A 17,457-nucleotide genomic window follows, 5' to 3' on the forward strand; every position below is an offset into this window, starting at 1 on the left:
CTCTGGCTACCACAGTGACAGTGATTGTGACATCACGATATCTGTTGCATTGCATGTACGTTACATGTTCTAATGTCACCTACGTTACAGGTGTTGGAGTTGATGAAGGAGGTGGCTGAGGACGAAGACTCCAGTGACATCTCTGGCTACCACAGTGACAGTGATTGTGACATCACGATATCTGTTGCATTGCATGTACGTTACATGTTCTAATGTCACCTACGTTACAGGTGTTGGAGTTGATGAAGGAGGTGGCTGAGGACGAAGACTCCATCAGTGACATCTCTGGCTACCACAGTGACAGTGATTGTGACATCACGATATCTGTTGCATTGCATGTACGTTACATGTTCTAATGTCACCTACGTTACAGGTGTTGGAGTTGATGAAGGAGGTGGCTGAGGACGAAGACTCCAGTGACATCTCTGGCTACCACAGTGACAGTGACAGTGCCATCATGATGTCTGGAAATTCTCCCTACGTCACTAAGCGCGCTCGTCACAATTTTCTTACAAGATCAGGTGGGCTTTATAAACATTATTTTGTCACACGTTTATACATACGAATAGCTTGTCTATACAGTGTTTATTAAGTGAAACTCGACATTGATTTTTAATATTTTAGGCTATATCGGTTAGGATATATTATTACTTATTTACATAATGAGTGTGAATTTTGTACATCTGTATCTTCATTTTGCTTCGTAAGACCTTGCTGGAAAAACGTATTGACTTTAGACCGCTGAGGCTGTCTGAACCATTGACTATATAACACTATAGATTGAAAGCCCCATGCATTTGGTTGTGAACAAGCAATCAGCACACTCTGGCGGGAAGGGGCGACCATAGCGCTGACGTCACCGACCAGTAGGTGCTGCCACGATGTGGCGGGCAATGAAAACATAGTGCAGTCTGCTGTTACGACGCAATGTACAGACAGCCGACAGCTGAGCCATGCTACCCGCGCCCACGTGACTTGCCGGAACTGCACATCCGCTCCCCGCTCGCCTCGAATTCGTGTTGTTAAAGTGAAGCGCGACTGATCATTAATTTAACTGCTTCGCTAAGAATCTGAGATATTAGACAGGGACTCGTATCCTAATATTTATCGTGATATTTTAGTGGTTAGTGAATTTGATTGATAAAAAAGATGTCCTGTAGATATGTGTCAATTTCCTATCAATATCTAATCAAATTTAAAACGCCGATGAGAATAACTTAAATACAAATTTGCGTAATCAAACCCGTCATGTTGTAAATGTTTTGTTGTAAGAATTTATAATAAAATATTTAATTGGAATTAAGAAAGTGTGATATTTTATAAATAAATAAATTGATTTATCCACATATCACAATTAAATTTTAATCTATTAAGTATAGTAGAATACATCCACCTAACACTTTGAAACTAGTGAACGAGCTTGAAATAACGACCACACAAAACGCCCAAAGCAAATAAAAACTGCAAAATGTGCTCAGAGAAAAGAGAAAGTGAAATGACAGAACATGGGGGGTGGCAGAGCGTTCGTTCAGTTCGGGTATAAGGGCATTGCCTTCACACAATACCCGACAACCCCTTGGCTACACTATGATTTACAACATCTGTCTGCTAAAGGGAAACAGGCACCAGTTGATGTGTCAGTAATATGAGACATTGCTGCTGTAAAACGGGGTTAAATATTTGATAGGCCTATGGTAAGCCTCAGTTTTAATTTAGAAGTGTGATATAATCGTTCACTCCGCATCGCCGAGTCTAGTCGTCTAGTCCAACAGTTTAGTCTAGTCTAGTCCGCCGCTAAGCTCAGTCCAGTCCAGTTGGCAGCAACTGCAGCGCGCCAGGCGACGGTTCCATGAACTTCGTGGTGACGGTGCTGCGATCTAAGTAGAGGGGTCAGTACTACGTGCATCCACCGTGCACAACACAGTACATTGTAGACATTTCCTGTTCACGCGTCCTCCCGCATAGTCTTCAATCTAGTAGTGTTATATAGTCAATGTCTGAACCTAGATGAAATCCGATGTTTTAAGACCGTGGGTATTTATCTTATATTACTAACTTTATTACAATTTATCTTAGTACGACATATTTAAGAGTTGCTTATCACGACGGAAATGTATGAAAAAGACCAATTTTAATGAAAAACCAATGTTCAAAAGGTACACAATTTGTTCATTTGCTACAAGTTTAAAATTATTATACCTTTGCGCTTAGTAGGCCCAATACAGAAATCCTCACAATGATATTGAACAACTAATTATATAAGCTATTACTATGAGTATTGGTATTATTATAAACAGCCAGAGTACCTAGATACAATTACTTGCGAAAAACGAAAAACCTCACAATTGTCAACAGAGCGTTTTATATAGGTTAATGACGAGTTTTATATCAACACACTGAACTAACAGTTATTTTGATATATTTTATATCTAACACCGTTAACAATCAGTTTTCCGGTCCATCAACAATGGCCAAAGGACCGATTATTTCTGAGCTGTCTACAAAAACACTACTTGACGACATTGCGGCAAATGCAGCGGGGCGTTTAGAGGTCAACAAAACCAAACCCGTGGTAAGGACTGAGGACTGAGGAAGTGTCTAAACACTTGGATAGACTGATGACATTCGTTCTGTAATCTTGATAGCATACTAACTACCATTGGTGCTATTTACTAAATCAATAGTTTTCATTAAAAGTAATAATATTTGTATATCAACAATATTTTAATTGGTTCTCTGGCTCAAAACTTGTTTCACACTACTGCCATAGACAAAGGATTTGTGTCACTTCAAAGCTTCTAAGAAGTGGTTGACTTACTTAGGATATCAAGTAGCAAAATAGAAAAAATAATAGAAAATAGCTATTGACGGGGAAGCTGGCTTAATTTTTATTTACGCCTTTCCATCTGAAGGCTAAGTAGCCTATTTCGAGAGAAATACATTCCGTACCCAGTTGCGGTTCCACGAATTATTGATATATTATTGAATACTCCAAAAACAGGTCACCTTTAAGAAATAACAAGACTAAGGCAAGGACATTTTCCCTTACAAAATATGAAAAAAGAGTGTTTTATATTAAATCATACGAGGTGTTAGCCCGTCCTACGTACGGGAGTAGTGAGTTAAAACTGTGTATAATTCAGAACAGCTAGCTTACACGTATAAAGACAAATTTTATTGCAGCCTACAGTAGAAAGAGTAACTATCAATTGAGAAGTTTATAGGCCTAGTCAACGATATCACCTTCCAATTCCATCGCATACCTGCCTCTTCCATAATCAATATCACCACAATACAATTACTCATACTGTGTATAAACATCTTCCAGTAGGTCTGAATAGAAACTCCCTAAAATAAAACGTAAACATTCAATAAAATTCACAGTACACACAATTATAACGTTGGTGTCCTGACATCATTAAACGAATCGTCCACACCTATCAATTTCACTGCATCAATTGCTAAATAAATAAGTGTAAACAAAGAAAAGTAAAAACAACAACATATAGTTTGTTTTTGTAAACAGCTGAGTCAAAAATAAAATAATATTCATTTGAACAAAACAACTGGTCACAGGTTGAAGGAATTTGAAACGTAAACACGCTAGTAAAGCTAGTGACGTAATCAATTGTCTATGTTTATTATCCATTCCGTTATCAGTTCTAATATCCTTAATAATTAAACCACCCTCATTGAATCAATGTACACCGTAATTCCCCATATTCATTTATTTAAACTATAAAATATTCAAAGCCTCCAAACTTAACCACAACTAAACACACGCCAAACAACTTTTTAGATTTCATAAAAGGATGGTTAGTCTAATTGCAGAATCCTAGGTCAATCTATTGACCTAGGAATTGACGTTGTGCTCAATCTATGTCATTCATCTATATATCTTTAGATAAAACCCGTCTGAGGTTGTGGTGGTAATTTAAAATCGTATTCCTGAAGATTCTTGATCCCCTTTCTTTATGACATCAATATTTCCGGGCCTAATCCAAACAAAGTATAAGCATTCAAAAACATTGATTGTAAACAAACCAAGATGAATTAAAACTTGTAAAAAATGGATTTTCCTACCTTTTCCTAAAAAAGTTGAGCAGTAAATTAATATGTATATCTCTTTTTAAGACTCATGTACAGAGCCTCGACTTGTATACATCGATGGTGTTACTTATCTCGGTGGTCTACTAATCTTACTTATTTCCTATAATCAATGAGAAAATCAGAGTAAATAAAATAACCTCATAGTTTTATAGAGCATTTTTATATTTAACCAGCTGTTAGTTAAAAGAAAATTATATTGCACTAAAAAAAAAACCGAAGATAAAGATTTATTTAAAAAATCCTTTAAACATCCTAGTATTTTACTATGTATATTTAAATAATCTGTCACCCTCTTACAGAAGAGTTGAACGTATCAATGATTAGCATTACACTACACATAGTATAAGTCAACCCTAAGTATGTCTTTACATTTTTATCCAAATGCTGAATTTGTCACACAAAAGCTGAATGTTTACAGCTGTTATGTCAAGCAAATTATTTTATGCCAAAAGCTAGTTTAGAATCTTAGCGTCGGCTGCTAGACTTTTTAAAAATTAAAACTTAATTTCTGAAAAACTGGGACCCTAAACTAAAATTATGGCTTCGACATTCCCTAGTTTTCAAAATGATCTTTCTTTCAACACAAAAATCGTGAAAATCCGTCGAGTGGTTGATTCAGAATCGTGAAATAAAAAAACACTGTTTCGTTTTAATATTATAGATTTAAACCCATTAGGTATGGACTTGCCAACAGCTCAATAAGCCCATAACTACATTGAGTACAGTAGAGAATATCTTCTACGCTTTCTTAAGTATGATAGATTAACGATATAAACGTATCGGACAGGAACGTGGAGCTATAAAGAGAAGTATCGTGATGATGAAGATGGCTGATGTCTGACACAGGGTGTCCTGATCCTGCGTCTTGCCGTCTAACATCCGGCCCTGGCCAGACTGGTCACTGATAACTGAGTCTCAAACTGATAAAGAACTCGATCTTAGCATCACGTCTCAGAGTTGTACAGAAGGCCTTGTATTACCACAAAGTAAAGCGGGGTAGGCTATCATTCTTTATTCTTTTGTTTAACAAAAAACTTGAAAATAGTCTATGTACACCACCATACGAGTACCATTACCATTGGTGTTAGTGTACTACTATTAAAGCTGATGGAGTCGAATCATTACTGCTCATATGATTAGAGTTGTAGTGATACAACAGCTTATTAAGTGGTCTACAATAAGTCGTTCTGTCAGTGGCGCCAATTTTTTAGGCGAATGTGACAGAAAACTGTATTTTAGCAGAGCAGACACTGTGGATGTTTCAGAGTTTCAATGAAACCTAAACCAAGTTCTAAGTTACAATTTATTTTTGAACTGGCTAACAAAATTTACATAAGCAACGAAAAGTTCACTTCACGGGTGTCATTAGTCAAACGTTTTTGCAATGAGAAAAGGATTTACGAAATTTGGCAATAGCGATAATTTGACTGATCTTGGTCGTTCATTCGGAGCCAATAATTCTCCAGTTTCCGTTGGTTTTGGAGGAAAGTGAGCGAAATCATGCTATCACTACCTGAGATTATAGATCAAATGATCCATCAAACAGCCTCCTTTCTAGCTCGGAACTCGGAAGACACCTTTCACTGTTTTCTAGCATAACGTAACGTAAAAGTATGCAGCCTTTATTTATGCAGCCTGCGTTCATATTGCGTGAGAATAGTGGATGGGAATAGTTTTTTTGATTTTCCTCATAGTTTTATGGATGTTTTGATTTGTTTAGAATTGTACACCAATAATGGTGGAGGTGAACCCAGAATGTTTTGGAGTTGGAGGTGGTTGAACAAAACCAGCTTCGAGGTGGTTGGTTGACATCAAATTAATGGTACAATATCTTAATAAAATTACTAAAACGTGAAAATATGTCCCATTAAGGACGTTGCTTGGACATGTGCACTGTTAACAGTACATATTTCACCAATAAAGGGAGATGATTGTAGGATGAGTGGCGCGATCTTGTAGTCTTGTTAGTGACTAAGGCCGACATATTGCTTGGACACAGCTGTTAATAGCTCATTCAGCTAATGTCAACCAAGGGACCTACAGTTTATAGTGGAATCCGAACCACATTTTTGCCTTGGTATTAACGGATTGGTCTAATTATCAGGATACTACTATTATATTTGGATTAAACTGGCAGCTTTTATAAACTGTAGCTTTTAGACTTCATAATAGATTCTTGGTGTTTATGCCATCTTCCACTAACTAAAGTAAAACCCCAACAATAAAAGCAAATAACAAACAACATAAATAAGTTATTTAAAAGTAGTGCACATAACAGGAACACTTTATATCAGAATAAAATAAAGGAGAAATCTTCCCACGTAAATTAGTTAATTAACGTGAACAGAAACGCAACATGCAATAAGCAGACTCATTATATGAGGCAACACGAGACCACTATGGGGTTCCCATGATATTCTATTCCAAACTGTGATGTCGTTTGTAAATTGATCTTAATTAACAATTAGTAAAATCTTTACTCAATCGCTTTTCAATATACACACAGGAATACAGAATAGTTATTTTTCAACGTATTATAAATACATAACTATTCATCTCTGGCTTCTTTTGTGCGTTTATTGACCTTGTAGAATACCAGATTGGAAAAGTAAAAAAAAATATATTAGCTGCCATTTTTCCAATATGGTATATAACCTCAATTTTTGATATGGAAGACCGTATTTTATTTGATTCTTTTTAGTAAATGCAATTTAAACACGTTTTTATTCGTGGCATTTTTTCTCTAAAGCCTCTCGTTTAGGAGGTACAGAGTGTTACAACTTAGAAAAAATGACTTGCTGTGTTCATTCTGCAACATGTAGCTCCTAAACGAGTAAGTTTAGAGAGAAAATGCGAAAAGTAAACAAGTCTTCAAATTGCATCTACATTATAAAAAAATACCGTAAAATACATCAAAAATATGGATTCCATTTTTTAAATGGAAGAAATGGCAGCATACGTGAAAATTGGAATCCTGTGTATTATGGCCTTTTTATAAAGAATTAGGCCTAATTAAGATCTTTACACGAAGTAGCAAAAAAAAGCTGTGACACACAATGAGAACCTGTCAAATTAGGATTGTTTAAGTGCTTATGTGTTTATTTTAATAAATTATTTGTGATATTGTGATGTTTTGTAATTTACATTTTTTTATAGTTAAGGTGCAGTGGTAAAACATTATGGCTAAGGTATATGTGTATCAACACCATAAATTAACGGCTACGTTGCTATAGCATACTAAAAATTTAAAGAACCCAATTTTCTCAAACCGTGTCCTCCCCCATTGCAAACGCAGAGCACGAGTATAACTGCAATATGCATATAATACCAATACGCCAACTCCGTACGAAGAACGGATACTCTGCTAGTATACATATATAATGAACAAATAGTGTTTTTGGCCTCTAGGGACATCAAAATGAAAAAGTATATCAGTCCCGGGCATAGGTCTTATACTGTGTGCCACCTATAGTATAGCTACTTCCCTATAAGGAAATTTGCTAAAAACCCCGTTTATGTGTGTATGTCGAGTGTGACAGTTTATGTTTTTTTTGCCTTCTGAACTTCTGCTGATGGCACATAGATGCTGGAACGGTCGTAACAGTGTTACAATACAGGAGCTGATTGACGAAAGTAACTTGATTGATAAAACAAGTCATACGTCTGTAGATGGTTCTCAAACAAAACACCATCCCTGTGTGTTTCCGTTTTCATCCTACTAGTAGTCCCAGAGAGGCGGACTACACTAGATCTTTCCCACGCCCAGCCACAACATCAGCCTTGAGTGACTAAGGGTATCTTAATTATTGGCTTGGTCGTGATTGCTTGCAGCCTGCAGGTGGAGCTACATGCAATTACATTCGCTTGTTAGTTTGTAGAAGAAATGTTTGACACAAACCATGCAAAGTGCCTAGTCGGTATTGTCAATATAGTTTCTTTCACATAAACGTGTTAGCTTAAAATGGTTTTTAGACTTTTGAGGAGCATTTTACTTTTATTTAGGGAATATTTTAGTGGAAATCCAGCCAGGTAAATGGAAATTCGCTTAGCCTGCAGGTTTGCTGCCGCGGGGGTATTTGAAATATTTATGTTTCCCAGGTTTTTTCCCACTCTGTATCTATGTTTTATTGACACAAAATCGTGATACTATCAACACTGTTTAGCTTTTTAATTGATCTGTATTTTCTTTTGATCTATTCCATAAGTATGGAGTTGGCATATTTTTGAAGATGACATTGAGATGTACAGGTGACACTATGGTTATACTCAAAAAATGTTTTGTAAGCCCCTTCTTGCATAGCCACTGGGAAGTAATAAGTTATTTGATGTTGTTGCAGTGAGGTCAAGTAGCAACCGCAGTGGTCGAACGTGTCTGGTACTGAGTACTACAGGGTCCAGCAAGAGTTCTGATAGCCCTCCAAACACTGATCGCGGAGGTAAGCACTATAAGGGTAGTCGCATGATGTACATGTAGAGGTGGGGTTGAGGTTTTCACTTTATCCCTATATACATATAGTAAATAGTGTATGAAGAAAGTATTGTTTGCTTCAAAATTATCGAGTTGGAGTTTTGGGGTAGATATGTATCTATTTTGGATCCCCCATGAACCCAAACAGTGGTTTTCGAAGTGATATCTGTGTGTGAGTGTCTCTATGTGTGTGCATGTGTACAGAGCATACAGACCAAACACCACACCTATATGGTCTGATTTTTATGAAATGTTGTACCTACCATGTGAAACTTATCCATGTTATCAACAGGTGTTTATTTCATTTTTTTCATTTTGATTTTTATGGTGATTATTCTAAAATACAGTACAGTAAAAATATGGGGGGAAATCAAATTTTTACATACACGGCTTGAACAGATTTGATTAAGATTTAGTATTTTGTAATCCTTTTAAATCTAAGCAAAATGGCGCCATTGCTGTAAAAAATACGGTTCAAAAGTCATTCATAACTTCTGTGACAATGATAAAAATATCATAGTTAGGCCTACTTCCACTGCTTGGGAGAAAGTATGTGTCATATTGATGATACCTTATGAAATGATAACACTGATTAAAGAGAAGATGCCTGTTGCGATGTCTGATAAATTCATTGTAATTGATTAAACCTTATTTATTTTGCTCTGCAAAAAGTAGAGCTGCTTCAAGCATCAAAAAGTTTAATCATTGTTAAACTTTTTTGCTTGTGTTCTTACTTGAACATACAATTTTTGCAGAGTGAAATACATATGATCAGATTAAACTACAACAGCTCAATATGAGAATTATACAGATTAGTTAATTGTGTAACTAGTACGCAAAGTGGAAAAGAAACTTTCCACACTATATTTTTCCTAAAGTTAGTATAAATAATGGGTAATTGTATGTATGGTTAACTGGAACTGTGCAGATTTACAAATTAACAAATTCAAACCTAAATTAAATTGTGTCACAAATTAGCAAATGAGATTCTGAATTAAATTTTAAAAACATAAATGAATTAAAATCTTAATAGAATTGTTGGTTTGTAATGTACATGTTAACAGGCTACAACAGGTTCATAAGTTAAGTCATGTATCAGTGGTCAAATGGAATACCTAATAGATAAAAACTGCACCGAACGATTTAGCAGTGTTGCCATTTGGTGCCAACTTTATTTCAAGCAGTGCCTAATACAAGCACACTATTTTATGTTGTTTAATTGAAATACTGGGGTGCGGGAAAGTAAAATTAGTGCAAAAAAGTCATGTAACCAACATTTTGTAACTGACAGGTGGAGAGTGGGAGTGGAAGCCTGGTGGAGGTGTGACGTGTTGTCACAGTTGTAAGTCACGAGCAGCCTTGCAGGTTTTGCCTCCTCATGATGAGCGAGAGATAGCCTCACTACAGGTGGAGCTGGAGACAACCAGAGCTGAACTAGAAAGGACCAAAGCGAGACTAGAGATTGTGTCTTCTAAAACACCTCAGCAGTGAGTATAATATGCTGTGGCAGGGGTAACCATTGTGCGCTCAACGTATCGGGAAGTGCGTAACGCATTCCACCTACCAATAAAAAAAATAAAAAAACTCAGCAAAAATATTCGTAGATAGGCTTTGTTTGCAAATTTGGAAATCATAGGCTAATTATTATACTAAATATGATATAAAAATCTTTATGTTTGCAAGTAACTTATTAATTATATCTCATATCTTCTAGGAATCGTGTGACCCATCTCACGGAAATCACAAATAACTGCTCTTTCATAAAATTTTTAAATGTTTATACAGAATAAAAAATCAAAGTGTGTCCATGAAATTTAAATCGACATTGCTTTCAACCGTGCGTTGATGACCACTTGTCAATGAGATATAACTACAGATCTAATGTTTAGCCAAAATAATTTTGTATGGGTCAAAACTTAAATGTAAACAAGCCCTCAGATTTTGTTACTATTATTTTTTCGCACTGATCAGTCTAGGGCACCACTGAGAATAACACACTATTGAAGTCCTAATGATTAATTATATTAAAGAACTAACCCAAACTTCAAACCCTTAACTGACAGGTAGGAGGCCAATAAGCAATATACGGTAGTGTCTCTGCAGGCAGGAAAAGTTTGGTAGGTTGTTAGGGTGGCAACTTGACGACAAATCGTCTGAAACCATAGCTTGAAGAAAGTGAATTAATAAAAGAAACTGAAATTCAGTGGTAGCAAACACTCTGCTAGGTATCATCATTTGTACAATTATTGTACTTTTAGTTGTAATACATACCGGAACTGTTATACAAATCAGCCTGTTTCAGGGAGCTGAGTGGACCACGCCTGGTGAGGTGTTACGCCAACCTCTACTCCCAAGCTAGAGTAGACGCTCTGGATTCACTAGACATCCTACCTCAACTGCACGAAGCATCAGAGCTCAAGTCCAAAATATTGTTTTCTGTAGTTGTGGTGAGCCTTAACTTAAAGGGTGTTAATTGTAAAAATAAGTCATCTTTTAGTTAATATCCTCTATACCAGCGGTTTCCAAACTTTTTGGTCTGGACCACCACCTTAGAATTTATTCTCGCCAGACTTAAAAAATAATAGAGTATTATGCTCAAATTATTTATTATTAAAAATTTATTAATATAGGCTAATCATGCATATTGAGAAACCCACAACTAAATCAAAACAAATCATATGAGGACGACATTATAAAATACATGGTCTTAACCTGTACAGACCTCTCAGTCTTCCTATTGCTCTTTGGGAGACATGCGTGATGTAATCTTTAAAATTCAAATTTCTGTCAATAATGACGCCAAGAGTTTTGGCTTTGTCACAGACCGCCAAACTCCTGCCATCAAGATTGATGCTCAAGCCATTATCTCTTAGTGTCTGTACTAGGTACTATGACTAGTATGACTAGTAAGGGTTCTCTACTAGTATGAAGTACAGTGCACTTTTGTCTGGATTTAGCCTAAGCCCATTAATGATAGACCATTTTGGAGATGTTCTCCAGATCAGTGTTGATCTTGTCGATGGCCTCACTCATGTAACCAGGCTCATCCAAAACGGTGCAACTGGGAATCATCTGCATACAAGTGTGCAGTACAATGTTTTACACAGCTGGGAAAGTCAGCTGTGTAAAGTACAGGCCCCAAACAGCTACCTTGAGGAACGCCCCGTTTTTTTACGAGAGGATACGATACACTACCCAATCGGGTAACTGCATCCTGATCCTCCCCACATTGCCTGTCCTTAACCTTCTTGAAGCAATCCCAGGACGCAACATTGATTGCAGGAAGAAGTTCTTCGCATGTGGTGGTTGTCTTATTCTCGGAAGTCTCCAACCGACGTGGCGCCCCGTCCACATCACTCGTCATCTTCTCGTCAGCATCCCTCTCGTCCACAACACACGTTGTCTTCTCGTCAGCATCCCTCTCGTCCACATCACAAGTCGTCTTCTCGTCAGCATTCTTCTCGTCCACATCACACGTCGTCTTCTCTTCAGCATCCCTCTCGTCCACACCACATGTTGTCTTCTCGTCAGCATCCCTCTCGTCCACATCACACGTCGTCTTCTTGTTGAAGGGCATAGAGCCAGAGATTGGTCCAATGTCCAACACAGTTTGCTCCGTGGAATCCATTCGCTGATCCTCCAAGTAGTCCAAGACCATCTTGTCCTTCTCCGCGTCATCCTGCCCGCTGCTAAGCTTCGTTTCAATGACATCGACTCTGATGTCCAAATCACTTGATTCATCAGTGCTAGTATTCACTCCATCTTCCAGCTTTGGATCTTTAAAAGTTTCAATGACAGCATCTGACTCTAATGGTCCAACTCTTGCATATAATTTTGAATGTTTTTGAGTAATTTTTCTTATTGAGGACGAAATTGTATTGTCAATATCTGCCAAATAAGAATCCATTTTTTCTGACTGAGTCTGTACTTGTGCTAAAATCTTCTCCAGAACCACACTCACCGTATCCGCTGCTCGTGGTTGTTGTACCATCTGCGTAGTTCCTCCTACCAGTGGTAGCAACTTGTATGCATTATGGTCTTCACCTTCTTCCTTAAGGTCCAAACGAAGGCGCCTCTCCAAGTCGCCTCCGCCTCCTGAAGCCGTTTTTCCACATCCCTCCAGATCATTCCCCTGCATTATGGTCGAGTCATCTTCTAGTTTTGTCATTTCTGATGTCAATCCTGTCACGGTCGCCAATTGCAGTCGTCACTGATACGCAATTCACGGTTGATAGTGATATCACGGACGATTTTGTTAGTGAATTAAATTCAGAAATGACAAAATGCTAGTAAAATTTAGCAGAATAAAACTGAGCTTGTGTTCAATGCAAAACAAAACAACAAACTAAACTTTATTTACATTTTGAAACAATTCAACATATGACTTTAAATTTAAATACTAAGACAAAACAAATAAATAAAAACCAGTCCTTCAGCAAAAGTTAATTTAAATAGATATTGAGGTTTTTAAAACTAATATAGTCAGTGAGGCATAACACAACATCTTTTTCCAATCTATTTCAGAAAGTTCTCTTACCGCTTGGTCAACATTGAATTTTGAAAAATCCCTGTATCTGATCAACTTTGGTTTCTTTTTTTCTTTTCTTAGGATCAATTCACAAAAAATAAGCTTGTGGTCCGTAATTGACTTCCCTCTGTGATCTAATGTGCTAGGTGCATTTATAACGCCGGTCCTCTTGACTTCAACCGACCTGTCCATGATTATGTGGTCTAACAAGGTGGCTGAAGTTGCTGTCACCCTCGTAGTCTCATTTATTAACATAAGTTTTTGACATAAGATCAACGTTTGTGTCACCTAGACAGATCACAGAGTCGACATCAACTGCTAAGTCAACAAATAGGGAGTGAAACAAAGAAGCAAGGTTAGTGTATCGTACATTTGGAGGCCTGTATACTACACACAGACCCAGTCTCTGGCCTTTTAGTCTTACGACAACAGAAAGTGTTTCTATAACAGGTGGAAGGTTGGCTGGAAAATATTGTTGGTCATACATAATTCCTTCCCTGATCAACAATGATAAAGCAATGCTCCCACCGGCTTCCTCCTCCTCAAATAAGCCAGAAATGTGGTGGCGATCAGAGCGCAACAAACTGTATCCTGGTGTGTTGAAGTTGTTTGAGGGAGTGTCAGGGTGAAGCCAGGTCTCTGTCACACCAAAAATGTCAAAATTTGAATCAAGAACAAGTTCACACATTTCAGTGAATCCAGTGTTCAAAGAGCGTATGTTTAGGTGACCAATTCTGACATTGCCCATACCTCCCCCTACGACTAGTTTTGAAAGAAAAAAGATTGGCCTATTAGTATGTTTCCCTTGTAGCCTACAGACTTCCAGAGATCCATGAACAACTGGCTCCGGCCGGCTCAACCTGTGTCAATATTCAAAATCAATTATATTTTAGTGACACTACTAAAGATGAAATTGAATTGAAATCCTCTCCAGCCACGACGGTATTCCAATGTCAGTCATAAAATTTTTAAGAAAGCAGCTCAGTAAAATTCTCTCACATTTAATCTTTTGTTAGTGGCATCTTTCCAGACAATTTAAAAAATGCTAAAGTAATTCCAGTTCCTAAATCTAATGAAGCTACAGATATTGGTAAATATCAACCAATATCTTTGCTGTTACCAATATCTAAAATTTACAAGAACATTGTTTCTAATTAATTAACTGCCTTCTTAAAAGAAAACTCAATCCTAGAAGACATTCAACACGGATTTAGGAAAGCTAAGTCCACTATTACAGTGATTGTTAGCTTTGTCGAATCAGCCATTGAGTCAATTGACAAGAGTGAGCAGGTGTTGGGAGTGTTCATGGATTTATCGAAGGGGTTTGATAAACATAACAATAACTATAATACACGTAACAAAAATAACTTTGTAATAAATTGGAAAACATAAGTTAGAGATCTTCAAAAAAATACTGTCAATGCAGGATATAAATTTTTTAAATGTATTCCTTTGAAAATTAAAACAGAAGAAACCCCAACATTTTTAAAAAACGTCTCAAGGAATATTTAATGTACCTGTCCTTATATTCTTTAGATTAATTGAAAATGGCTCCATCATAGTTTTAAGCATTTAGTTTTAATTTATTTGACACTATTCATGTACAACCATGTATACTACAGTAAGAATAAAGATTCTTGACTATGACTAAAATTCAACTAACTATTGAAAGAAAACAAAGACGGATTTTCAAAATTAAAAAACCTCGGTCTCGAGTCGATTATGTTAAAAATACAAATTATAAATTTCAAAGCTATATCTTAACAAATAACGCTGTTACGTGTCCACAAATGATGTAAAGTTCTGTTTGAGAGGCCAATGATTGGCGCACGGTCCGGCGGCAAAGAGAACAACCTATCCGGTGCGGAGTGATACAAAACCATGTCCGGTGGCGAATAATAATAACCGGCCAAACCTTCAACCATCCAGTGGCTCGCTAGTCGCTACCCCAGGTCGGTCGGTAGTCCTTCAATGGACCCCTGCCTCTCGCCGCACCCTGCAAGAGAGACAAGAATTTTGGCTTGGCGGGTGGCCCTTCGATCGTTTGAATAGTTGCGGGAAAACTATTTGTGTGCTACGGCCCCCGCGCAACACCAGATATTGTTTTCGTATTAGTTGGCCCTTTTGGTTTTGACGTCAGTTTTGGAGTGCTGGAGTCGACTAAAACTTTCTCTTTTGGTGATGAAGGCTAATGTATTAATTTTGCTTGAATGTTGAAATTTGTTCTGTGCAAAGATTCACTATGGTAGGATTGACTTAACTGTGGTATTAAAAAGTTACTTTCCTAATTATTATTTTTGTTGCAGTTGGCATTTAGGTCAGTAACTTCTCTACTGAACACAAAGCGAGAGCAGGTTCAGAGGATTCTGCTGAATCCAGCACCAATATCTTCAGCTCACAGTGATTTAGAGGCTGCCATCAGCACTTTCCTGCATCGGACAGTCGACACCTTCGACCTAACTCACTCCATTGATGTAAGTAGGATCTCAATAGCTAAGACTTGACTATGGGAATGGCGCCATGGAATCGTTTTCAATGAATAACAGATGTTTTGATAACATCATTATACGAGCGTAAAATTATTTATATTTGAAAATACTTATTTATTCCTAAATACAAATGAAAACAGATCGAATTCAAATGGGATTCATAGAACTAAATTTAAGGGTGTAGAAAGAAATATTACTTGGAAATTAATCTGATTTTTGTGATCCCTGACCAACACATACATTATTACACCAAAAGGGTCTTAGAAACTCTAATTTCAGTTATAAAAATTCTCTTTTAGTTAATTACATATAATGTTTGCAATACACATAAAATTTGGTTCTTCAGTTAGAGATCTCAATTCCTTTTACTGCTGCAGCAATCACATACACATTGTTAGTTTGGTGATGTATAATTTCAATAAGGCTAAGGTGACTAAAAAAATTTCTTTAGCTAAAAAATTTCGTAGCTTTACACATTAAAGATATTACTGTATGGTAATTTACAGGAGCTTAATTGTTAAAAGAAGTAGGTCAATGCAAGCAGAACATGTTGGCTTATATTATCTTGTTGCAATGACCACACTATGTAATCGAAATACAATACTATTTTAACAAAGCCTGGTGGAGTTATTTGAAAACTGACTATAAATGTACCCTACATAAAATGACCGTTGACTATTGATGTACCCTAAATATAGCCCTACACATAACAGCTGATTTGAGTCACTGAACTTCAATTAGATCAAAGTCAGAAGAGGACATTGTCTTAGAACTGTCTCAGTCCCGTGGGGTTTCGGCTCCCTGGACTGAAACATTTGAACAAACTGATGCATACACAGAATCGATTTGCCATGTTAACATCAAACTGACAAGCCACATTGAACGTGCGTAGTGGAAAAATGTGGAAATGAAGTACTTAAGTAATGTTTTAATACGTGTACTGGTGCAATTTAAAAAGGCAACCGGTTTCCATCCTCACAGGATCATCTTCTGGCAAAATGTTGTCATCTTCATTTAGTTTTTGCGAACACATTAGTAAAAAAAAAAAAATACATTGAGTTGTATTTTACAAAGCACTCACACAAAACACGTAAAAATTCCCAATAACTATTACCGATCAGATTGGTTAAAAACCAACGTGTTCGCAAACACGAAATGAAGATGACCACGTTTGCCTGAAGATGATCTCGTGAGGATCGAAACCAATCAACTTTTAAGGTCATAAAGATCACTTGACAACTGACAGCAGGTAATTTCACCAGTAGGCTACTTGTATTCATCAGTGACTTGGAGGCTTAACCTTAACAATATAATGTTTTAACTATGTGATTTTAACAGCCAATATTTTTTATAAGCTTTAAAATTCCTAAACTTGCTTAGTTTTCTTTTAAATGACATAAGATGGTTTAAGAATGAGATAGCTGACAGTAGTGTGATGCTTGCAGGAGGTGAGTACTCAGTTGTGGGCGACGCTGTACGACTACCCTTGTCTCAAGAGCTGTGGAGGACTACAACAGTACATCAGGGACTCAGTCAGACTTGCCTGGGCTCTTACCAACCAGGTACAATACACAAAACTAGCCAATAGCCATGCAGGTATTTGCTTAAAGTTAATTTTTGGTGATGGTAAGTATATGTTTTAAAAGGGATTATTTTAAACATTATCTACCATAATTAAATAGTCAACAAAATTCTTACTTGTCCAGCTTTAGCTGGGTTAGAGTACTAATCTTTTTATGTTTTCAGTCCTTTCTCACATAAAAATGGGATCAGATTCCAGATCCTAAAACATCAAGAAAAATTAGTTTTTTACAAATTAAATTTAGATGATGGAAATGTCTTCATGCAGCATTAGCACGTTC

The 17,457-nt window shown here is 36.9% G+C and overlaps 1 protein-coding gene across 1 annotated transcript in view; it reads left to right on the forward strand.

Moving 5' to 3' along the window:
• Window positions 1-17,457, forward strand: part of LOC128982471 (uncharacterized) — a 60,938-nt gene that overhangs the window by 39,295 nt on the left and 4,186 nt on the right. The window contains exons 2-7 of the mRNA XM_054401436.1: window positions 374-521; window positions 8,448-8,546; window positions 9,870-10,065; window positions 10,881-11,025; window positions 15,413-15,580; window positions 17,041-17,157. Of these exons, the coding sequence (XP_054257411.1) occupies window positions 374-521; window positions 8,448-8,546; window positions 9,870-10,065; window positions 10,881-11,025; window positions 15,413-15,580; window positions 17,041-17,157 (873 nt within the window). The remainder of the gene's footprint in view (window positions 1-373; window positions 522-8,447; window positions 8,547-9,869; window positions 10,066-10,880; window positions 11,026-15,412; window positions 15,581-17,040; window positions 17,158-17,457) is intronic.

This window comes from Macrosteles quadrilineatus, unplaced genomic scaffold (genome assembly GCF_028750875.1).
Source record: "Macrosteles quadrilineatus isolate MER2022 unplaced genomic scaffold, UCM_ALF_1.0 Scaffold_1__1_contigs__length_201487025, whole genome shotgun sequence".
NCBI classification, from domain to species: domain Eukaryota; kingdom Metazoa; phylum Arthropoda; class Insecta; order Hemiptera; family Cicadellidae; genus Macrosteles; species Macrosteles quadrilineatus.